Genomic DNA, 24124 nt, shown 5'->3' with positions numbered 1-24124 from the left:
GACTCACAGAAAAGTTGTGGGAAGAGTACAAAGAACTCCTGTATAGCCTTCACCCAGGTTCCCCACTTGTTACCATTGTATCCCATTTGCTTCCTCATATTCTCCTTTCTCTAGGCACACACACCTGTGCTCGCATACACATTTTCCCCCGTAATTGAGAGTAAGGTGCCCACCTCAAGCCCCCTACTCCTTCAAAGTGTCTTTCCTAAAGACAAGAACATTTTCTGGCATAACCACAGTTCCGTTTTCAAAATGAGGGCACTGACACTGACTCGGTACTACTCTCCAATCCTCACAGCTCATCCAGAGCTGCCAACTGACCTCATGCGGTCCTCTATGGAGAAACAACCCCTGATTCTTAAGCCTCTCACACACAACCCGGCTGGCCCTGTGAAAGTGGACAGTGCAGGGTGGCACGGGGGAGGCTGCGCTGCCGTGAATTCCGCAGGCCGAGCCTGCAGGATGCAGATGGGCCAGCCCAGGGCCAGCAACTGCGCTGCACGGAGCCAGGTTGGATCCTGACACAGAAGGACAAATGTGCACCCCTAAAACACCAAAATAGCCCCCCATATTTTGAACCAAGTAGAAAAAACTAATAAAGCTTTAAACTTTTTTTTTTTTTTTTGAGACAGAGTCTCTCTCTGTTGCCCAGGCTGGAGTGCAGTGGCGCAATCTCGGCTCACTGCAAGCTCCACCTCCCAGGTTCACGCCATTCTCCTGCCTCAGCCTCCTGAGTAGCTGGGACTACAGGCGCCTGCCACTTTTTTTGTATTTTTAATAGAGATGGGGTTTCACCGTGTTAGCCAGGATGGTCTTGATCGCCTGACCTCGTGATCCGCCCGCCTCGGCCTCCCAAAGTGCTGGGACTACAGGCGTTAAAAATATTTTTTAAAACATTATAGATAAAGCCCCACATTGGTCGATCTGTTCACATGTCCCTGTTAACCCTCATAAACCAGCTCTGCAGGGCACACGAGGGCCTCGGGGCCTGGAAACTGCAGTGTCTTTGGAAATGACCTCTCGCTTTACAATACTCACGTGGTGTTGCAAGACAAACAACAGCCTGTGTTTATTTTAAAATTCAATATTTTGTTTACTTGATTATTGAGTTTTTTGGCACCCCTTAAATTCTGTGCTCAAGGTGAACACCTCACTTGTCTCACCCTAATCCCAGCCCTGACCACCAAACACCAGGCACATGAGCTCTTCTGAGGGCGCAGCATACGCGCCCAGACAGCGTCTCCTGATGAGCCCAAGGACAGGTCCTCGTACCCACTTCATAGATGAAGACAGAGGGGCTCTGTATTGATTTGCAGAGGCTTCCGTAACAAAACACCACAGACCATAGGGCTTAAACAACAGAAATGAGTTTCCTCACAGTTCTGGAGGCTGGAAGTCAGAGCAAGGCAGGTTTCTCCTGAGGCCTCTCTTCTTGGCTTGTATGTGGCTGTGTTCTCCCTGTGTCTTCACACGGCGTATTAGTCAGGGGTCTCCAGAGAAACAGAGCCAATAGGAGATGCATATATATGTATATGTATGTATATACATATATTTTTTAAAATAAGGAATTGGCTCATATGATTACAAAGACTGACAAGTCTCAAGATCTATAGTCAGCAAGAGACCCAGGAGAGCTGATGACTTAGTTTCAGTCTAAATGCCAGCAGGCTGGAGACCCAAGAAGAGTCCATGTTTCAGTCTGAGTCTGAAGGCAGGAAAATACCGACGTCCCAGCCCGTGGGCACCAGGCAGGAGACCCTTTTACTGATTACTGAGCTTCTGTTCAATTCAGGCCTTTAACCGATTGGAAGAGGACCACCCAGGCTGGGGAGGGCAGTTGGCTTCACTCAGCCCAATCCAAATGTTCATTTCATCCAGAAACACCCCACAGACACACCCAGAGTAATGTGTGACCAGAAATCTGGTCACCTTATGGCCTAGGCAAGTTGACACATGAGATGAACACGGTGTTCCCGCTGTAGCGGCCCAATTTCCTTATAAGGGCGCCAGTCAGATTGCATTAGGGCCCACCCTAATCCCCACATTTCACCTTCATTCCTCTTTAAAGACCTTATTTCCAAATAAGGTCCCATTTGGAGGTACTGGGGTTACGACGTCAGCATATGAATTCAGGGAGACACTTTTCAGCCTGTGACAGGCCCTGCCAGGTGAAGGGCTCAACTTGCAACCACTCAGGCCCAGGCATCTCCCACCAGAGTCAACTGGGCAAGTGGAGCTACTCAGGTTGGCACGATCTTACCCCTCCGGAAGGAAGGACCTGTCCAACCCGGTGGCTGCCAAGAAACTGCTGAGGTGCAAACAGTCACTTGGGATGGACTCATCTCACGTACTAAATCCAGCAGTTACCAAGAGCAAGAAGTGTTTGTGGTGAGAAGCTCGTAAGGTCTTGACCCAGCAAGAACATTTCCCCGAATCAAATCTCCATGAACTTAACACCGGTTTCCCGCCTCTTGCCACCAGTGGGATCTTGCTAACACAGAAGGCAGCCAGGCAGGAGGAGAGGGCGTTGTGAAAGACTGAGCCAGTGTGGAGCCTGTTGGCACCTGCAACGCTTGCTTTAAATGCTCTCTGTATGGGCCCAATGAGGATCTGCTGACTGAGGCCAGGCAGCCCGTGACTCGCACTAGGAGATCAGCTGCTCTCTCTAAACCAGCCAGATTCAGCTCTGGATGCTTGATTCTCATTCCTTCACTGCACCTATTCTGCTGAGGACAAGTTTCTCAAGGCCCTGCCAGTTTGGTCAACCTGACCCTCTGGGGTATTTCTCACCTACAACCCGCTCCTGAATCTCACCAGCCTGGCGGAAGTGTCTGAGCTAATGCTCGCCATCGCAGGGAATACAGGCCCACATGCAGGTCCTGTCCAGCACACAGGCTCCCCTAACAGTATTCTCATGCTCCCAGGGATTGGCCTCTCCCCGACAGGGCACAGTGCTGGTGGGGTGGGAATTCAGAAGCCTGTGCCCCATGGAAGCCCAATGGTCCCTGGAGGCTCTGTCCTGCTTTCTCCTCCTCCACTGACGTCTCAGCACTGCCAAGGGGCAGGACAGGACCTGAACTCGGCCAGTGAAACTCTCCTGAGACTTGACAGCTTGAGTGGCGGCACAGGTCCATGGGCTCCCAGGGAGCCTTTTTCACAGCTGTGAGCCTGCCCTTGGGGGTACAGAGTAGGCGCCCCGGCTCCTAATCCACATCCAGCTTCCTGCTGGTCCCCTGAACTCCCAGGAGTGGCTCAGTAAACTCCCTTTTTGCTGTAGTTGGCCTGTGGCTATTTCTGTTGCCCTCCACCAAAGACTCCATCAGACTTGAGGCACCATCTGCACATCTTTCTCAGGACTCTTCTGCCAAGGACACTGTCTTCCCTACGTGGACTTGAGAAGTCCTCCTCATCCCTCAAGACCCATCACAGCTCTAAAATTCTAAGAATCCTCTCCTGCTCCCCCAGCTGAAATGATTGCCCCCTCTCTTGAATAATCACCACACTTCATTTCAACTTACTCCATTAAGAAAAAGAAAACCCGCCACTGATTGAATGCCACTGGGTCCCAAGTGTCCCCACACCTGTTAGGTCCTCTTCCCAACCCCAGGATGCTGAGGGTTAGAGTGGAGAAGTGATTTGCTATTGCGGCAGATTCTATTTCCAAACACGGCCACAACCTCATCTCCTGTCCCAAACGCTCTGCCAGAACCTTGCCACTCCTGAGCAGGGGTAGAGTTTAAGTCCCTCACTGTGGGCTTGGGCAGTACTTTTTTGACTGTCCTGGTGAAGATCATGCCACAGAAGTGATGCTGTGTGTCTTCTGAGGCCCGGTCATAAAAGGTGGCCATTTCTACTTGGCTCTCTTTCCCTTGGACTGCTTGCCCTTGGGACCCAGCCACCATGTTTTGAGGATGCCCAGGTCACATGGAGAGTCCCGTGCAGGTGTTTTGGCTGCCGGCCCTGACTAAGGTCTCAGCTGTCAGTCAGTAGCATTTGCAAGGTGAGGAAGGGAGTGAGTGGCTGGGTGAGTGTGTGGGCAGGTGAGGCTTCCTAGGAATCCAGCTCCCAGTCGTCTTCAAAGCCCAGCTGACACTGAGTAGAGCAGGCTCTGCCCAAGTTGCAGTTCTATGGGATTTTAAACCACTAAGTTTTGGGGTGATGTGTTACACCGTCATAACAACCGCGACAGTTACATGCAGTCAGAAAGTATTCATTAGTGTGGAGGAGACACGAGATAGTGTAGCTCAGTGGAGTTGGTCACCTGGGTTGATAAACTACACTCCATTTCTGTGACCTTAGGCTGGTCATTTAACCTCTCTGCCTTCAGATTTTCCTTGTCTGAAATATGGAAAAAATAATCGTATCCATTTCACAAGGCTGTTGTGAGGATTAACAGAGATACCACATGTAAAGCCACTTAGCACATATAAACACTCAAAGAAAGTAATTATAATAAATAAAAACAATTTTTAAAAAAAAGTAAATTATGAAAGGAGCCAGTCAGATTGCATTCCCACTTCGCCTGACTTCACAACTGCACTGTCCCCTCAAGCCACAAAGCCACCCAGGGTGCCCCCTGTAGAGCCACTCCTCCCTGGACTGCACTTCCCTGGCCAATAGATGAGGCCCGGGGCATCAGCTGTGTGGGGGGTGCCTGACAGCCTTGGATGAGCCCAGGAAGCTCGGCTAGCTTCCCAGGCTGTGTGCTTGGAATCCTGTCCACTGAGCTCCCTTACTGAGCCGGCAGTTTGGGGAGCTAGTTCCAAAGTGAGTTTCTTGATGCTGTGTTTTAGAGATCCCCGGCCTCTGTTCTGTCTAATAGAAGCAATCTGTGAAACTTGCGCATCAGGAGATCAGTTGGCACCTTGTGTGATCAGAACTAGTCCCACATCCCGAACCAGACAACGGCATCCACGGCGTGCTGAAGGTGAGGTTGCAAAGTCAGCGTGTGGGCAGAGTTCCTACCACCCTTGGAAGCCTCTTACTGTGGAGGGCCTGGAGCTACACAGACCAAGGGAACAGCACATGTGCGCCTCACCCTCCACTCCAGGATGCCTGGGGCTGCGTCAAGCTACAGGTGTGCCCCCATACCATTTACATGCTCTCCTCTCTGAATCTCTCCTTCTCTCCTCTTTACATTTAAAAAAAATCTGGCTTTTAATATTGAGTGTAGAAAGAATGTGGGGACATGGGACTCTCACCCACTGCTGGTAAGGCTACATACTGCCAGGGCCACTTTGGAAAGCAAGTTCACTAAGTCCAGGAAAGTTGAAGACACTCATGTGCCGTCCTGGTACAAACCCTCCATAAATGCCTGCAGTCAAGCACAAGGAGGCAGGGGCAAGGGTGCTCACTGCATCTCTATCTGTAATGTCGAAAAATGGGACATCACCAAAATACACAAGAACAGGAGAGCAGATACTTAGACCAGGGCATGGTTGTACCATGAAATACTATACACCAGTGAAAATGAATCAATGAGATCTATACGTTGCAACCTGGATGAATCTTACCAATAAAATGTTGACTGAAAAAACAAGGTGCACCTTGAAGAGATATCTGCACACCCATGTTCATAGCAGCACTACACACAATAGTGAACAGGTGGGAACAACACAAGCGTCCATTTGTGGATGAAAGGATAAGCAAAACGTGGTCCATACTTACAGTGGAGTATGATTCAGACTTAAAAGGAAGGACATTCTGACTCATGCTACAACATGGATGAACCTTAAGGCCACTCTGCTAAGTGAAATAACAAAATAACAAAAAAACAAATACTGTATTGATTCCATTCATATGAGGTCCCCAGAGCAGTGAAATTCATGGAGAAAGAAAGTAGAATGGTGGCTGTTGGGGGTGAAGGGAAGGGGGAGTTAATGTTTAATGGGTACAGAGTTTGGGAGGATAAAAAAGTTCTGGAGATGGACGGTGGGAATGATTGCACAATAATGTGAATGCACTTAATGCCACTGAATTGTACAATGGTTAAGATGATGGATTTTAATTCTATGTATATTTTACCACAAGTAAAACTTTTAAAAAAGCAACTTGCAGTTTATAATACTATGATCTACAGTTTAAAAACATGTAAAACCGTCTTTTGTTTTAGCAATGCTGTAAAAATATGCATGGCAACAGATGAATGGATAAAGAAAACTTGGTATATATATAAATATATATGTAAGTATATATAAGTATGTATAAAAATACATAGAAATATATAAGGATACATAAATATATATAAGTATGTATGTGTATATATATAAATATATGTGTGTCTGTATATATATATATATATAAAATGAAGTACTATTCAGCCATAAATGATATCCAGCCATTTGCAACAACATGGATGGAACTGGAGGTCATGATGTTAAGTGAAATAAGCCAGGTATAGAAAAAAAAATCACATGTTCTCACTTATTTGTGGGATCTAAAAATCAAAACAATTAAACTCATGGACATAGAGACTAGGACAGTTATCAGAGGTTGGGAAGGGTAGTCGGGGGATAGAGGGGGAGGTAGGTATGGTTAATGGGTACAAAAAAATAGAAGGAATGAGTAAGTGAATAAGACTTACTATTTGATAGTACAATAGGGTAACTATAGCCAATAATAACTGAATTATATATTTTAAAAATAATTGAAAGAGTGTAATTGGATTATTTGTAACTCGAAGGATAAATGCTTGAGGGGATGGATACCCTCATTGTTGGGGGAAAGAATGTAGGGACATGGGACTCTCACCCACTGCTGGTAAGGCTACATACTGCCAGGACCACTTTGGAAAGCAAGCTCGCTAAGCCATGAATTCTCCATGAAGTGTGTATTTCACATTGCGTGCCTGTGTCAAAACATCTCATGTACTCCATAAATATATACACTTACTATATACCTACAGCAATTTAAAAAAATGTGCATGGGAAATCTACACACCAAACAAGAGGGACTGTTTAGGCTTAGCTCTGGGGAAGCAGGAAAGGGATCAGATTTGTGGGGTGGCCCACAGGGGCGGTCCACCACATCATTAACAGCTTATTTTGGAAGCTGGGCGATGGGTATACTACTCTCCTCCATATTTTCTTCCCACCTGAACTATTTCATTAACCAAAGTACCCTGAGATCGGCTGGGCTCTGGGAACTTGGGAGAAGGCTCGCCGCCTCCCATAATAGCCTTTGGGCCAGAGCTAAAGAGTCTATAGAGGCACCTCCCCACAACCAAGGCAGAACGCAGAGGCACCCCGTGAAGATTTCTTTCCCTTTGCTAGTTGAAATAAGCGGCTCCGCTCCTTCCCCTGCCCCAGCCTCTGGCAGAGCTCCAGGATTATTTTACATTAATTTAAGATCACTAATGAAGAATAATTAACAGCTTTGAGGGAGCCTGGCACACCCTGTGTTTAGAAGTGGTTAATTATGCATTGTCTGCAAAACACCCCTTTCATACTCTTAAGTTTGGGATCGCCGCTTTAAACAACGGAATATGGCATCAGGCAAGAAGCCAAGTGGCTCCATTTGCAGAGCCTTCCTGGGGAAGGATCCGTTTGGGTGAGGACAGCCGCTTGCAAAGCCTCTACTAAGTGCTGTATATTCAGTGCTTTTCCAGCGTTTACCCTTGAAATCCCCACACAAGGGCCACGAGAGGTGAGCTGAGCATCCCCCTTCCCCCATGTTACACAGCTGTGGAGGAAAAGTGACTTTTCTAAGCTACCTGCCACAGTGAGGTCTGACCACAAAGTCTGAGTTCTTGCCCACCTGGCTGATGCATCATCATTATTTCTGGTCGACAACTGCTGGAAAGATGACTGCCCCCAGCCCTCAGCATGTCATTTAAAAGGGTGGACAGACCAAGCTGCTCAGCTGGCAGCATGCAGTCTCCACAGCTGGACCCCCTGGTTAAATCCCAGTGGCACCACTGACTGGCCATGAGCCTTTGGACAAGCTACTTCTCCCTGTGCCTTGGTTTCTTCACCTGGAAAATGGAAGAATCATGACTCCACTTCGTGGCGTTAGCGTGCAGAGTTGGTGCTTAGAATGAAGCCTCACATGTAGTAGACACTCACTAAGCTTCCCTGCTCCACCTTCCTTTCTAGCTCTTCCCCTGACACACACCTAGGCTTCGGCCTCACCTCTGATCATTTATGCACCATGCCAGGCTTGGTCCCACCCGATACGTTTGTTCATGCTTTGTTTTCCACCCACAGTGCCCGTCCCTGTCTGGAAAATTCCAACTCCCATATCTAGGCCCAGATAAGATGCCACCTCCTGCAGGAAGTCTTCCAATAAGACCTCCCTCAGGCTGCTGGTAATTTGTGCACCCTCTATTTATACCCCATTCTTAACATTCATGAGTTGTTAATAGGTCTTTTCCCTTTGTAGGTTGGGAGCTCCTTAAGGATTAGTCTCATTTGTCTTTCGGGCACAGTCAGGGCTTAAGAACAAGAGCAGAGGCTCTGATTAAGAACCTCCATAGGTCAGGGGAGGGGACAAAGAGCACTCTCACGGGTTCCCCCTAGAGCCTAAGCCAGGCCTCTCACACTTGGACCACGTGGCCCCCAGAGTGTGACTCTCAGCTTGCCACTTGCCCGCTAAGATCCTTCATGGGCTCCCCGCTGAATGCAGGACAAGGCCCAGGCTCTGGTCCTGAGCCCCAGCCCTGGAACCCCTTCCCAGCTCCATGGCCTTTTGCCATGACCCAAAGACACCCTTCCTTTTTAAAGCCTCTGGGTTTTTCCCACGTGGTTTCCCCTCTGTCTGGAACACCTGTGCTCCCCATCTCAGCCCGGCAAACTCCTCCAGACACTTCACTGCCTGGCTCAGCTGTCACCTCCTCCATGAAGCCCCCGTACCCAGCCCTGCTCCTCTGTCATGACTCTGACCACGACTCATGCCTGGCTAGCTGAGCCCTGTGGAGCAGGGTCTGTCCCTCATTTGTCCCTGCCTGGCCCAGGACTCCAGCGTCGGCATGGGCTAAGACTGTAGACATTCAAGAGAGATTGCATGTCGAGACAGGAAAGACAGCGGTCAGATCCCGTGGCCACTCTTCTGCAGTTGCCTGCCCTCTGGTTTTACTCTGCTCACATGTGCACAAGGGCTTTAGTGCTTCTTTTGCAGGAGGGATGAGGATGAACAATTAAGTATATAAAGTGCCCCACCGCGGACGGACACTGAATTACTGACAGCCGGACGTGCCCTCCTGAGGCCACATGAACAAGCCTGGGGGCGGGGGTGGGGTGAAAGGCTGCACCACAGCACTCAGGGCCCACTGGGTGTCGGGCTCCTCTCTGATGTGGCTTGCACTAATCAGACGCAGGACAGGCCACTCTCGCTGGCACCCTCCCAAGAGCAGGGACTTCCTTTCTACAGCTGCCGTGAGACCCTCCGTGCCCGCCCCCTTTGGAGAAAGCCCACTGGAAGGAAGAAGAAAAGCTCCTACACTTTCCCAGAATTGCTCGTATGCTAATGGCTGCAGACTTCACAGAGTGTGAAATCAGGAAAAACTAATTCCCTCAGAATAGACGGGACAATTCCCTCCTCCAGGTCTTTAATAACACGCCGTTCAAGGTGACCATGGCGACGGCTCCATGATGATCTCCTGCTGGCCCGGATGCGGGTCTTTCTTTACCAAGGTGTGCACTGGACAGAACACACATGCTCGGAAGAACCTGCCGGGGGTATGAACATTTGGGCTTGCGGTGCCTGCAGCCCCTGTCACCTCAGGGAGCAGTCCTCAAATCCATGTCATCAAATTCGAATCCCTACAGATGGGAAACAGGCTTAAAGAGGGAAAGTGACTCGCTCAAGATCGCGCAGCCAGGAAAGGGACTGAACTTCGGACTCCTGATCTCCTGACCAGGGGACCCCCAACTCTGCCTCCCCAAACTTGTGCTTAGGGAGGAGGCAGGCCAACCGTTGAGTCATCCAGCCCACGAGGTCGGAGCAAGTGTGCTGGGAAAGAGCAGGCCAGGGACCCCGGGCCGGTGCAGCTTCCCTGCCTAGGGCTCACCCCGGCAGCAAGGAACAATGAAACACAGTGCCTGGCCACAGAGCAGTCCAGGGTGACCCTTTCTCTGCAGAAACTCTACCAGTTTCAGGCCAGAGGGAGAGGAAAGAATAGTTAAGCCCAGTTGCAAAGTGAACCATGACAAATGCTGCCGCTGGTCTTGGCCAGTGACGGGCACCCTCTGCCAAGAGGAGGAAGCCCTGCAATCAGGCAGGATTGGGGCGAACTTTCTCTCCAGGCCTCGTTGCCCTAGTGGCCAAGGCTCTCCCCAGAGGGTCGACTTACCTTTTGTAGGCTCCATGCAGGGGCTGTAGGCACAGGAACTGCCAGTAATCCAGGCAAAAGGCCTTGAACTTGAGCATTTTCACCTTTTGGTCTCCAGCTGGACCACAGTAACGTCTCCGCGGAGACACGGAGAGGGGCTGGTGGGAGGTGGAGAACCGGCTGCTTCGGCCCGCCCTGGTCCCTGCCACGGCGGCCCTCACTCACATGGCCCAGCCCGCCCGGCGCGGCTTGTAGTGTACACGCCTCCAATACAAAGAGCAGCCAGCACAAAAGCCTAGCAACTCATTCACGCAGCTCGCCTGGCCCGGCTCATGCTGCTGCTGTCTCTGTTAGCTGGTGTATCTGAGGGCTTCCCTGGGGGTCCCTGTGACACACCAAGGCAGCTCTGGCTGTATCAAGTTGTGGGGGCCCCCAGCCCATCATCCTGGGGGGCCTGGATGCTGGGGCTCCTGACAGTGGCTCTGCAAGTCTGTTCTTCCAACCAGGCCCTGGGGCTCCCGGTGGTGGGGCCGGCACTGGCTGGGCAGTCCTACACCCGCCTGGCTGGCCCAGAGGGGCTGAGGCCAGGAAGACCCAGGGAGAGCAGGTAGGGAGGGGGCCAGATGACAGGCAAACACTGGCCTCTTTTGCCAGATAAATTACGTTTGGCAGAAACCCTGTTCGGCCTGTGCGAGGGAAAACTCACCATGTAGCCACATGGTGCTTGGGGTGGGGGCAGCTGGGCTCTGAAAGGCAGGCGAAGGAAGACTGACAGGGTCGCCCAGCGCCTGCTGTTGCCTGGGCGACAGGGACACATTGATAAAATCTAAAATGGAACCGCTATGACAGCCGCTCATTGGCTGCCGGCAGGGGAATCCTGTCGCTAACCAGGGAGGGGAGCGGCTGAGCTGCAGGGCCACAGACAACCAGGCGCATTGTTGGGCAGAGGGACCCCAGGCAGAATGGGTGGCCCCACAGGCCAGGGGACCTGGCAGTCACAGACAATAGGAGAGGAGTCCCTGGCCCAGCCTCACCTCTCCCCTTGTATCTCCCGGGATCTGGCTGGTCCCGGCGTCTGCTCCAACCCTCCCGTGGCCCATTCCCCACACACCAGCCACCCGAAAGTCTGAGGCTCTGACTCCCAGATACACTAGCCACCCTCACCCCCATGAATCCGGCACACCCTTGAGTTCCATGCAGTCTGCTCTCGGGTGCGCCTCCTGCAGCTCCACTCCTCCTGGTCAGTCAGGTCCCACTCCAGCACCCCTCGTGTCTAAGCTATAGCAGCTCAGCCCCCTTCAGCCACTACCCTGTCTGATTCTTTCCACGGGACACCCCTTCCTCTGAAAGGATCCTGCGTTTGCATGTTTACTTGTTAACTGTCTTTCTCCTGACTACAAGCAACTACTCCAGGGCAGGGGCCACATCTCTTTTAAGGGCCGGCCCACGGGAGGAGCCTCGATAATCATTTGTGGAAGGAAGAAAGGATCTTGTATAGTGTGTGAAAGGCTCTCAGAGGCACCACACTCACCCCCTGGCTGCTTTGGGGCCCACGTTTGCACAACCTGACATCATTTGCAAAGCAGTGGTCACACTCCATTCAGACGAGGAGGTCTTGCTACCTCCCCACTCCCTCTCAGATGAGGAAACAGAGGCACAGAGAAGACCCCATCCCCAGAGGTGTGCACACAGAGCCCAGGAGCTGCTGCCCAGGAGGGATGACATCCAGGCTGTCGGATGGGAGCTGGTGCCACAAAAAAGACAAGGCTCTGTGTGCCTCTAGCAAGGCTGCTCAGCTTCCAAGGGCCAGGCTGGGAACCAGAGGGCTGATCCCACCCCGTGCAAAGCCAAAGAACAAAGTCTCCCGCCTCAGGTGGCATTTTCTCAGTGCCATTAGCAAAAATGCTGCTTCTAGAGCAATGGTTCTCAACCAGAGGCGTCTGGGTCATCCCCCCACCCCCAGGGACATCTGGTAATGTCTGGAGAAATTTTGGTTGTCACAAATGGGGAGAGAGTACCAGCATCTAGTGGCATTTAGATGTCACTAAACACCTTACCATGCACAGGACAGCCCCCACACCAGAGAAAGGTCCTGCCCAAAATGTCAGTAGTACCAAGGTTGGGAGGCCCTGTCTGTAGTCACTTTCCCTTGGAGGTACCCATCCTGGATGGCTGGAGAGGGAAAGCTTTCCAAATGGCTGGGTCCAAGCCTCCTATAGTACAGTCGGGGAGTGTGAGGCCAGAGGTAAAGGGGGATGCCCAGTGTCATGGGAATGGACCCAGGCTGGACGCAAGATACCCCAACTTGGGCTGATAACTGGGGGCGGGCAGGGGAGAGGCGATCTGCCGAGTGTGATGAGCCTGTTTGGCAAGGTAGCACAGGCGAGGCCAGCAGCCCTGAAGTGCTGCCCACTCCTCCCCCACCCCCCCAACACCCCCGGAGAAGGACATTAGCTTCCCTCTCACGCCTGTGGCAGAGGAAGCCGGCTGTGCCTTTGAAAGGCGGCAATTACTGGCTGGGACCTTTGTTTCTGAATTCCTAGGCTGTGCACAGGCCTCCAGAACATCCGAAGGCTGGGATTCTCAGAAGCTTGCCCCCAGCAGCAGAGCTGGTGCCTCCACTGCACAAAAAGGGCACGAGTTCTGGTAGCGGCGGGGGCCCTGGGCCCTAGTCCTGGACCTGGCACCAATGCTCTTCTGGTCTCTAGGTCTCAGGTATCCTCATCTGTGAAAGGGGAACATTGATCCTGGCCCTGTCTGTGTCTGAGGCTGCTGTGAGGGTTGGGAGTCAGGATGCATGCCAAGGCAAGATGGCAGGATGGGGCAGGCCCCACTTAGCATCTGCCTCCTGGCCACTCCTCCAGGCATGCTCCACCCCAGGGCCTCTGCACCACTGTTCCCACCAGACTGTTGGGATGCTCCTCACCCCTCCTGTGTTTCCAGGCCCAGAGGCCTTCCTTGGCCACCCTCCCATCTCTGTCTACTCCCTTCACCTGGATTTATTTTCTCCATAGCTGTTGTCACCACTTGACACGTTATGTTAAAAACCAATTTCTTTTTCTGCTTGCTGCCTGTGCTCCTGCCTGCCACAGATGCTCTGTGAAGGCAGCAGGACTGCTCAACGAGGGATCCTGAGTGCCCGACACCCACAGGTGCTCAGGAAATGTGGCTGAATGCAGGGGGGGAAACAGCAGAGATGAGGGGCTCCTACAGCCTCTGCTCTGACCCCTGCTCTGTCCTCCAGGGAGTGAGGCACTGGGGCATTGGCTCTGAGGTCAAGTGTGGCTCCATCCGATGGAGGGCTGTGCAGTGAGACCCAAGTGGGCAGGAGCACAGAACCTGCTCAGCCCCCACACATCCTAGAACAAAGAGTCCCATCCACACTCTCTGCATACCAGAACTTTCCCGGGCTGGCCTCAAGCAGGGTGCCTGACTGACCAGCCGGCGGAGTGGACAATTCAGATGGAGCTGCAGTGGCGCCCGTGGCATGGGTGGGTGATGCAGAGGCCAGGCTCAGCCCCTACAGGAGCCTCCTCAGCCTCCTTCCCTGGGGCCACCCTGACACAGGCACCCACACACCTGCTGGCACCCTGAGCCATCCCATCAGGGGTGAGAGTGTGTGTACCAGTGTGAGCCCACAAGCACATATGTGTCAAAATGGGGGCTGTGTGTGTGCCCATGTGCAAAAGTGACAATGCTAGCATTTGACTACAGGAAGAACTGGTTGTGGTAATGTTCTGGAGTCTGTGTGTATACGTGTGTGCATGTGAGATTGTGCAATGGGCACATGAGGAGCTACGAGTATGAGGGCAGGGAGTGTGCGACGGTGTTGGGCAGTATTCACACCAGGATACCCAAATGTTCAAATCCTGGCTCTGCCCCCGCAGTCTCAAAGCCTGAGCAGGTGACGTCTGTGGAGCGGGCTAACAATAGCCCTGACTTGCTGGGCCATGAGAACTGTCAGCTTTCACTAAGCAAAGGAAGTACTGTTATGATGATATGTGGGTGTGACTGTGGAGTGTCCGTGCAGAGGATCAGGTGACTGCGTGAGCGTGTTGCTCATGTGTGTACACGTGTGTACCACTTGGCTGTGTCCTCCAGGAGCGCACGCGGCAGGGCTGCCAGCCCCTAGCTGGCTCAGAGAAGCAGGGCCCAGATGGCCACCCCCTCGCTCCCTGCAGCCCAGAGTTTCAGAGTCGGTCGCTCTGACATCTCCTTCCTGTATAGCATCTGCTGCAACCCCGACACGTGGGGCCCAGCCCTTGGTTGCTGTCTCTAGGGACAGGGCCTACGACCTTGTGAGTCTCTTTTTGGGCTTATTCAAAAACCCCCTCTCACAGAAGCCAAGCTCTTTAGCAGGACGAAGCTCCCTCCCAAACCTCCCCCAACTCCCCTCCTCCCTATCCATGACCCGGCCACATCCACCCTGCACAGGTCCTTACACAGGGTGCTCCCTTCCAGGACCCCTTGTCTCCCACCCTCCAAACAGGGGACCAGTCAACTTCTAGTCACCTCTACAACGCAGCACAGATGTCCCCTCCTCTCCAATTCACATCGATGCACCGAACACAGCCCTCTAAGCCACCTCCACTGCCAGGACAGTCTGCCTGTCACTTGTCTTCTTGCCCACGAGACTGGAACAAGGATCTGCTGGCTTCCAATCAAGGGAGCTTTCCTCTAAGCGCAGTCTCCAATATTTTTTGTGTGTGTGTGAAAACAGAAAATGCTCTTTTTGGAAGACATCAAGATACAAAGCACACGGAAGCAGAGACCCTCAGACACCCCAGCTCCCACCAAGCGCAGCTGCACACCAATAGAAACCAACAGGCTTCTCCCCTGGGCTGCAGCCTTGGTCGTCATGGGAACTGCCGGCTGCAGGCTGGTCCTTGGGAGACCCACCAGCCTTGGATCTCGGAAGAACTATCAGCTGCAGCCTGATCCTCCGAGGGGCCTTCAGCTGAGCTCTGGTCTTTGGGGGCGGAACTTCGACTGCAGTCCTGGTCTTTGGGGGGACCTTGATTTGAGGGGAAACCACTTCAAGCTGTAGAACCTCTCAGGGGACATATCAGTAGTACCTCTGGCCCTTGGGGGAATTTCAGGGCCAAATGGTGGAGCTAATTTCCCCCGATGGGCTCTTGGAGGCCTGTCCCTGGGTACAGATGGGCAGTGAGGACCCAAGGACATCCTGGGGCAGGCTGGGGTGGACGGCAAGACAGTACCTGTAGCGGTCAGTGGAGAGGCTGCTTCCGGTGTCCAGGGAGCTCCTGAGGTGGCAAAAGCGAGACAGGGTTACTTATGGTCCCACACACACAGCAAACCCCTTGGGGGCCATGTCCACTCAGGCCCCAGCAGGTGTCCCAGGACAGGTCCTGGGGCAACTGAGCAGCCCTGGGAAGAGCGTCTGCCCCACATGCAAGAAACCATGTGCTTTCTTTCCCCCTGCTGGGTCAACTGAGAAGCTGCCTTGTCTCTACCCCATGGCAATGTCAAGTCCCACTGCCCCCTGTTCAGATGAGGCTCAAGGAGAGGAAGCGCAGTGGGCAGGGTTAAAGGTTCTCTCTTGCTGGACCCAGACTTAACCTCGGGTATGTTTGACCTGAGCCACCATGCTCCTTCCCCAAAGAGCCCTGCACCAGGAATCTCAGCAGACCCATGGGTTTGGGCCCACCCAGCCTCCATGCCATGCCGGGAGACCAGGGGCCCTGCAGCCCTGATTTCCTGCCCAGAGACTCGGTGTCCAGCTCTGGATCTGGGCCCAGGAGCCTGGGTCCTGCCTCCTGCCTTTGACCAAGTTCGGTCTGTGCTATGGGGTGTGGGCCTGGAGCCAGCCCAACTAGGATCACATCCCACCTCCACCCATGACTAGCCATAGACTTGGTGCCTGTCCCCTCACCTCTCTGTGCCTCAGTTTCCTCATGTGTAAAATGGGAGTAGGAAAAGCAGATCTCTCACAGCGGCAACTAATGCATCTGAAAGGACTGTCTCTTGTCTGCTCTGCCTGGCAGCATACCCCACATTCTATGTCTTCAGGGCGTGGAGTGATGCTTTCCTAGAGGATGGGGGGCCCCATCCCCACAACATTGCCTGTACCTGCCCACCTGGAGAACATCAGCTATGACACAGAACTCATCCCTAGAGACCGTGCCCTTGGAATACCCTCTCCTCCAATGCCACCTGCCTTCCGGCATGGGGCATCCACACCCCCCATCGCTGCCTTACATGCTTCTCCCCACCTGAGGCCTTAGAAGTCCAGGGCACAGGTCAAGCCTGGGCCTATGTCTGGCCACAGTGGGGTTTGACATTCTGGGCCCATGCTGGGTGCCTGCCATGGGTCATCCCAGCTTTAGCCTCCGTTTCCCTACTTGCTCTCCTACAAGAGCCCTGCTGGACACACCCCTGGAAGGAGGCTGACCTTCCTTCCCGTGTCCCATGTTGGCCTGTGATTCTGCTACTTCCTGTCTAGCTGCCATCATGGCCGCTGGTAGATCCCATGTTCAGCAAATTCGAATCCCCAATGCCAGGCCCTGCTCCACACGCCATCCCTTAGGGACTCCCGTCCACAGCATAATGCCTCCTTCTTCTCCAGCCCCAGCAGAAGAGGCCACAGGTGGCACCCCTCTCCCCTTGAGCCAGAACCCACCCAGGGCCACACGCCATGGGCTCAGCAGCTCTACCTGTGTGGCAGCCATGCCTTGCCAAAGCTCATGAAGAAAAGAAGACATGAGGGGTGGTGCCAGGACGCTGTGAGCTCGCTTCCTGGACTGGTCACAGTCCTGTGCCCAATCTGGGATGGGCAACAGGTTTTATAGGAGGGAGAGCTAGCGGGTTGGCAAGCAGGCCTTCCCTGCCTTCCAGTGCCAGAACCCACACTGGGCATGGTGAGGAATTTTGGCCTTCAGGGAGTCCTGGATCTGGACAAGAGGACCCAGCCCTCCATCCCCCAGCCTGGCCGCTCAGCTGCACACGAGCCACATGAGATGATACCAATACGATGTGATGAAGATACCGCAAAATGGTGCCAGGTTCCTGGGCCCCACAGGCAGAGCCCACTGTTCCCAGGCTCAGGGCTGCCCTGCCACAACCATAGAGATTCAACTCCCCAGCTCTGATCTCACTCTGGCCACATCATGACAAACATAGCAATATCTTCACCTACTGCAGGGAGCCCACCTCAGGCTGTGTTCTTCCCACACACTTCCTCATCCGACCCTTGCATTAACCTTATGAGGTGCATGGAATCATGTTCCCACTTCACAGAGGCTGAAGGTATGGCTCAGGGAGACCCCATACACGGAACACCATTCCATTCCCCGCCTCCTTACCCAGACGCAAACTCCTAATCACCCTTCAAAACCCTGCTCAAATGTCAACCCCTTTCTCTGTCTACCTTGCACCCTCCCTCAGCGGACTCCTTTCTTCTTTCTTCCTTTCCTGTCTCCCTCCTCTTTCCTTTCTTTCTTCTCCTCTCTCTCACTTCCCTAATAACAGCAAATATTTTTTGAGCAGTTTCTAAGTGGCAGGAGTGTTAACACTTCACAGGTATTAACTCATTGAGCCATGCAACAGAGGTACAGTCACACCCTACATGCTGTGGTACACGGGTCCAAGGAACTGAGCTGTGTGCAATACTCTCTCTCCAACCAGACAGTACGGTCGCCGAAGTCTGCATGTGAAGACGGGAAACTGTCAGGTGGATGCAGTGTGCCCTCGCAGGCCTGCTGTGGCCCAGTGCTGAACCCCACAGCAGGCAGTGGCCCCTGCCTGCCCTCTCCACTTCTCCCCACCTGTGTACCTGCACCCCCACCCCCCCCACCCCAGAAATCCTGTGTGGCCTGGAACACTCAGCAGTTCCTCCCACCAGCTGCCTCGGTGCCCCGCCCCTCCAAGACAGCATAGCTAGGACTGGCTCTGAATGGAGACCCTCCCTCTGTCAACTGCCTTGTTGGGTCCAAGTTGTCTGCAGCCTTGTCCAGCCAAGACTAAGGCCTTGTTCTCCCTGCCGTCCTTTTTCACCACTCAGCACAGCAGTGCACAGGCCAGGAACAGGCCCCAGCAAAAAAGGCCCAGAGTGAGGGTGCACAGGGTCCCCAGAGAGAACCCACAGCCCAGCAGTCCTGAATTTGGAACCAACCCCAACTGGTGTGTGCCCGGGGATAGCAATAACCAATAACAGCGCGCACCTCCCAGAGCTGTTGAGAAATGAGATAGTGCCCATAAAGTAAAAGGGCTTTGCAAACCAGAAAACGCCATTGCATGCACATTTGAGATACATCATTATTATCATTACATAGACTAGTGTATATTGAGACGTAAGAGCTTAAAGGTTAACACGAGTTCTAGAGCCAAGAGGGCCAGGGTTCAAATCCCAGCTGTGCCACCTACTAGCTGAGTGCCCTTGGGCAAGTTAACTAATCTCTCTGTGCCCCATTTTAGCTTTTTCATCTGTAATGTTTTGGGAAGATTGAACAGGTTAATACATTTAAAAGGCTTAAAACAGTGCCAAGAACAGAGTCGGCATTCCATAAAAGCTAGCTCTGACTAGGACAGGACTCAAAAGATTTGTATGATATTCGATATACCTTATATTGTATTATATTACATATATTAATGTGTGATACCAACAACATACAAATAAAATATGTTATATTAACATGCACACATATTTTTTAACATGTTAACTCTATATTAATAGATATTTGTTATATATATGAATATATGAGTCTCATTTTATATGTGAGGGCACTGGGGCTCAGAGAGGTGCAGCAACAAGCTCAGTGGCACCCAGTTTCCCTGAAGGTTTGCCAGCCCCAAGTCCAGAGCTCTGTCCACCTGCTAGAGCTGCATTGCTTCCCCTGCTTCACCCCCAGGATCTTTGGAGGACCCTGGTCCAGGTTCATGGACACAGAGCTGCCAGTCAGCTAGGCAGGGCTCCAGCCCCTCCTCCATCCTTCACCTCGGCTCAGAGACAAGCAGCCCATTCCAGCCGTGCTGAGTGAGGCCCCTCCTGCTCTGTCTCCAGTCCCACTTCACAGCCTCCTGGGGAGGCTGCTTCCTTTTCCTTTTCAGAACCAACTGGTTGCCCCAGGCCTACACCCTGGCACTGCTTCTAAACAGCACCCGACCATTGAAGCAAAGTTAAAGAGCAGGAAAAAGTGCTGGCTCTGTGCTGCACAAAGTCAGAAGAGGGGCCCCGGGGAATGGGCTGTGACTGGCAGGGGCAGGGGCAGGGATCTTGGGGTGTGGTCTGTTCTGAGGTCGGGTGCTGGTTACATGAGTGTGTTCAGTTTGTGGCAATTCTACAAGCCATACACTGATGAATTGTGCACTTTTCTGTACATATATAATAATTCAGTATCAATTTACTCGAAGACAAAAACCAAACCGTCTGCCTCACATTCAGTCTCCAGCACCAGCCTGGAGCAGCAGAAGCCCAGGCCTCAGGCTCAGCTGGAACTGGTGGTCATCCCCTTTCTTGCACTGCACTTGCGTGGCCTTGGAAACCTCCTCCCTGCCTCAGTTTCCCTCTGCTAAATGAGGAAGTGGTCAGTGTTTCTATCCTGGCTGTAGGGTAAACACCCTGGGGTGCTTTTAAGAAATATGGATGCTTGGGCCCTAATGCAGACCAAGTTCCTGCACCTAGGGCTTTAAAAAAAAAAAAACTGTTTATTTTGAAATAACCATAGATGTACAGAAAGTTCCAAACAAAAGGTACAAGATCCTGTGTGCCCCTCCCCTAGCCTTTCCCAGAGATAACATCTTGCACATCTGCAGTACACCATCAATGCTAGCAAAGCCACAGCCCACTGGGCTATGGGGACTTCACCAGTTACACACGCCTGTGTGTCCATGTGATTCCCTCTCACCCAGCTCTGTGTGGCCACCACGATGATCCAGCACAGGACTGTCTCCTCACCAGGCTCTCCAGGCACCCTCTGTAGCCCCCTCACCTCTTCCCACCAGCCCTTATCCCTGGCAACTGCCCATCTCTTCTCCATCCCCATCATATTTTCATCTCTCAAGTGCCACACAAATGGAATCATCCAGTGTGCCATTTTTTAAGACCGGCTTTCTGCACTCAGCCCCATGCCCTCTGCATTCAGCCACTCTTGGGTGTGGAGGGTCTGCTCTGCCTCTCTGCTGAGCACTGCTCCCCGGCATGGCCGGGACAGTGTATTTAACCATTCATCCGCTGAGGGCATCTGGGCAGTTTCCCGTTTGGGGGCTGTTATGACTAGGACTGCCGCAAGTGTTCTTGGACCGGTGTTTGTGTAGACGCCAGTCTTCATTCCCTAGAAGAAATGCCCAGGAGCCCAGCTGGTAGGTCGTATGGTGTGTGTATGATGAGTTTTAAAAGAAACTGCCAAACTGTTTTTCAGCATGGCTGTACCATCTCACACTTCCACTGGCAACGGGTGAGTGATCCAGTTTCCCCACAGCCCTCCTGGCATTTCACATTGTCCCTTTCTATGTTAGCCGTTAGCCATTCAGACAGACATACGTGTTGCCATGTCTGTTTCTTTTTAAATGAAAGGTCTCACATATTTATTACTGAACCCAGCCAACCAACGCGTTCATAACATATTCAGAGAGAAAAATACATTCCCAATAAAACATGTCCAACTCTCCAGATAGTGGTGACATTTTCAGCTTGATATGGCAACATGATTGTGACCCTGAGACAGCATCAATATGTGTGCCATCTCATGTGCAATTCTTTATAGACCCAGCTTGGTTCTTCTCCAATGTCTCCTTTTGGAGTTGTGCCTGATTTTATTACCAGTTTTCATCCGAATCCACGGGGGAATGGGACGATTTTGCTTTATTTTCTTGGCCAGGAATCACTTACTCCTGAAAGTCTTGTGAGAAGACATGGCGAGAAGCGGAGTCAAGCACACACCGTGATGATGGAGAAAGGAAGAGAGGGGATTGGCTGTGGTTTTAAGCTTGTTTCCTTGTTGGGGATGCTGCGACCCATCCTTCCACGGGCTTCTCTGCCACCTGCACGTCATCCTTGCTGGAGCATCTATGTGTACCTTCTGCTTCAGAAGCTCCCAGACCTAATGCAGAACCAGTGAATCCCCTCGAGCCTCCCAAGCTTAGACAGATCTGTCCGTTTTAAAAGAACCCATTTGCTGCTGTAAGAATTATTCCAGAACACCCTGTGCTTTCTGGAAGGAACACCTGGATCCAGGCCTCAGGGCGGGGTCCAGGTGGCCGAAGGCAGCTCTGAGCTGTCTCAGCCAGACGATGACCTTGTGTGTTCCTGAGACGGAATGGGAGGAAAAGGGAAGGAAGGCAGGGGCCATGGGGAGAAGGGAGACTCTGGGAGTCGGCTCATAGCCCCAGCAGCTGCCATGACTAGCCAGCGGCAACCGGCGAGTGGGCTGGGTCTGTGGTTTGAGGTGAGGGCATGACCCGGGAGGGGCCTGAGGAAGGGACGCTTCAGACTGCTACAGACCCCAGAAGGGGCTGTGTGAGTAATTTGCCTTAGTTTCCAAAGGGGTGGGGAGGCCACAGACCTCTTTGTTCCACTGTCCCCCTCCCTCTTATTACATAAATCACACATATTCACTGTACTAACTTTAGAAAATAACAGTGAAACACAACAAGGAAAATAAAATTATCCACCATTCCAACTCCCTGGGGATACCCCAGTGTTAATATTTGAGGAGATTTTCTGGCTGTGCCTGTGCCTGGGTGTAGATGTGTTTTAGTTACACAAAAATACACTCCCTCTGTGAAACACTTTCCCCCACTTCGCACCGTCTCTCGAGTGTGTTTCTGGGTCTGGAAGCATTCCTCCCCTCGCCCCATGGAAAGCTGGTGGAGCCTGGCAGGCATTCCCCTGCCCACGGTGGGTGTTGAGCTTGGCTGTCTCTCTCGTTGGCCCTGGTAAACAAGGCAGTGGCTTCAATAGGGTTTCTGTGCACAGCCACAGTCTCTCCTTTAGGACCAATTCCCGGCATGGCTGGGGCACAGGAGGGATGTTTTTTGGGCTATGGGTACACCCGGATGTCCACCCAGAGATGGGACCAACAACACACTCCTACCAGCAGTTGACTGTGAGTGTTGGACCATTCTTAGGGCTCCAGAAGTTTCTCTGTTTGGGGCAGAAGCAAGGGCAAGGGAGTAAGTGGTGGGCACCCTTCTACCCTGTCCCCCACATGCCAGGCCCTGGCCCTGCAGTTTACATGTCAGCCATTGGTGTCCACAGCTGAGCTATGAGCTGTGTCACAGATGAGGTGAAGAAGAGCACGCTGGGTCTGCATTCCTGGCCTCCCTCCACCCCACCACGTTGCCAGCAAGAAGAGAGCCTAACAGTGATGCCAGGTCCCCCAGGCTCACTGTGCCCCTTGAGCTCAGGGACGGGATGCAGTCAGCCCCGCTGAGGCGCAGAAAAGTAAAGAGGTGGCCTCTGGATTTGAGCCCAGGAAAGCCACCATGTCCACCTTGCGGTCTCATTCCATGACCCCCAAGGGGAGAGGCTGTTTGCCAGTGTCACACGGTGGGACCCCAGGAGCCATGGCAGGGCACTAGGGTCAGAAGGACCCCGTTGGGCTTCCCAGTGCAGGCCTCAGAAGCCACATGACCCCGCCTGAGCCTCAGTTTCCTCATTTGTAAAACGGATCTGATCAGAGGTTACAGCGAGGCTCCCAGGAGCTGATGGCTGGAGGTATCTCATAAACTGGCCTGAGGGGCTGCTACACTGGCTGACGCCCGCCTGTCCTGCCCAGGCCTCCCAAGCCCTGAGAAGGCCACAGAAGGCTCCTGTCCACCCACCGCCGGCCTTCCTGTCCTGGCTCTGGGCCACAGACCGCCCTGCCTGCGGGCCTGGGGCCCCACCACTAGGCACAGTGAGGCAATTGTCCCAGGGTTGGCCTGCACACCCCTCCATCCTGCCAAACTGCCCTGCCCAGGAGCTCAGCCCGCCTGTGTGTGGAACACTCCCTCCTGCAGGGGCAGATGGGGATCTCAGTGAGGTCTTCCTGGACAGAGAGCCCAGGGTAGCGAGGCGGAAGCCCTGGGGTGAGACTTGTCTGGGCCTCAGTTTCTCCATCAGTGTCATGAGGAGTTTGTCTAGAAAAGCGGTTATTAACTTTGACAGGGAGGGTCTCAAGCCACTTTGAAATGATGCTTCATCCAATCTAGTCTCTATGCAGCCCCCACTTCCAGGTCTAAGAGCTTAGCACTAATTCATTTCACGCTCACAACCACCCTGTGACATGAGATATTCTCCTCCCCATTTTACATATGTGAAAACGGAGGCACCTAGCCATGATCAGAGGCATAACTCAAAGAGTGAATTGGACAGATGCCTTCACCACCCACGTAGGGCAGGGGCACAGGCAAAATACACAAACAAGGTAACCTCAAGGGATCCAGAAAGTAATACCAGGAGATAGTGGATGGGTAGGGTGGCGGAGCAGGGGGCTGCCCCCACTAACCCGGTCCAGAGCTGCCTCGAGGAAGAGGCGACCACTGATCCAAGGTCACAGAGGGAGTACGTGCTATGCAAGGGGCCAGCAAGGACAAAACTTGCAGAGTGACCTCGGAACATCCTGGTGGAGGGGCCCTGGGGTGCAGGGTCCAGGCCCAGGATGGGGCAGGCCAGGCATCTACTGCAGGAGCGAAGGCCTGGCTTGCATAGAAAGGCCCACCTGGCCCACCACACCTGCCAAGTAGCACCACTGAGATGTCCCCCCCACCACCATTCCAGCTTCTTCTGTGACCCCCAAAGGCTCCACCAAGGACTGTCTTCTTCTTAAGACAGCAGCATGAGTTGTTGAGTGTCTCGGGTCAGGGCATGTCCAACTTCTCCTGGGCTTGCCTGGGTGGGACCAAGGCCTCACCATGTGG

General features: G+C 52.8%; 1 protein-coding gene and 1 pseudogene across 8 annotated transcripts in view; both read right to left on the bottom strand.

Moving 5' to 3' along the window:
* IQSEC1 (IQ motif and Sec7 domain ArfGEF 1) overlaps positions 1–24124 on the bottom strand; it is a 397406-nt gene that overhangs the window by 137699 nt on the left and 235583 nt on the right. For 4 of the 8 annotated variants that reach the window (XM_054480326.1, XM_054480332.2, XM_054480334.2 and 1 more), the window contains one exon: positions 15487–15531. The exons of 1 other annotated variant lie outside the window; for it this stretch is intronic. In XM_054480326.1, the coding sequence (XP_054336301.1) occupies positions 15487–15531 (45 nt within the window). Of the gene's footprint in view, positions 1–10288; positions 11038–14779; positions 15240–15486; positions 15532–24124 lie in introns of those variants that run through there. 3 more of the 8 variants (XM_063661710.1, XM_054480327.2, XM_054480337.2) reach the window with 3 other exon arrangements.
* LOC129032689 (large ribosomal subunit protein eL39-like) lies at positions 20676–21576 on the bottom strand (annotated as a pseudogene).

Source organism: Pongo pygmaeus, chromosome 2, assembly GCF_028885625.2.
Source record: "Pongo pygmaeus isolate AG05252 chromosome 2, NHGRI_mPonPyg2-v2.0_pri, whole genome shotgun sequence".
NCBI lineage: Eukaryota > Metazoa > Chordata > Mammalia > Primates > Hominidae > Pongo > Pongo pygmaeus.
The sequence above is the reverse complement of the archived record's forward strand: the minus strand, read 5'-3'. Positions and strand labels throughout refer to the sequence as shown.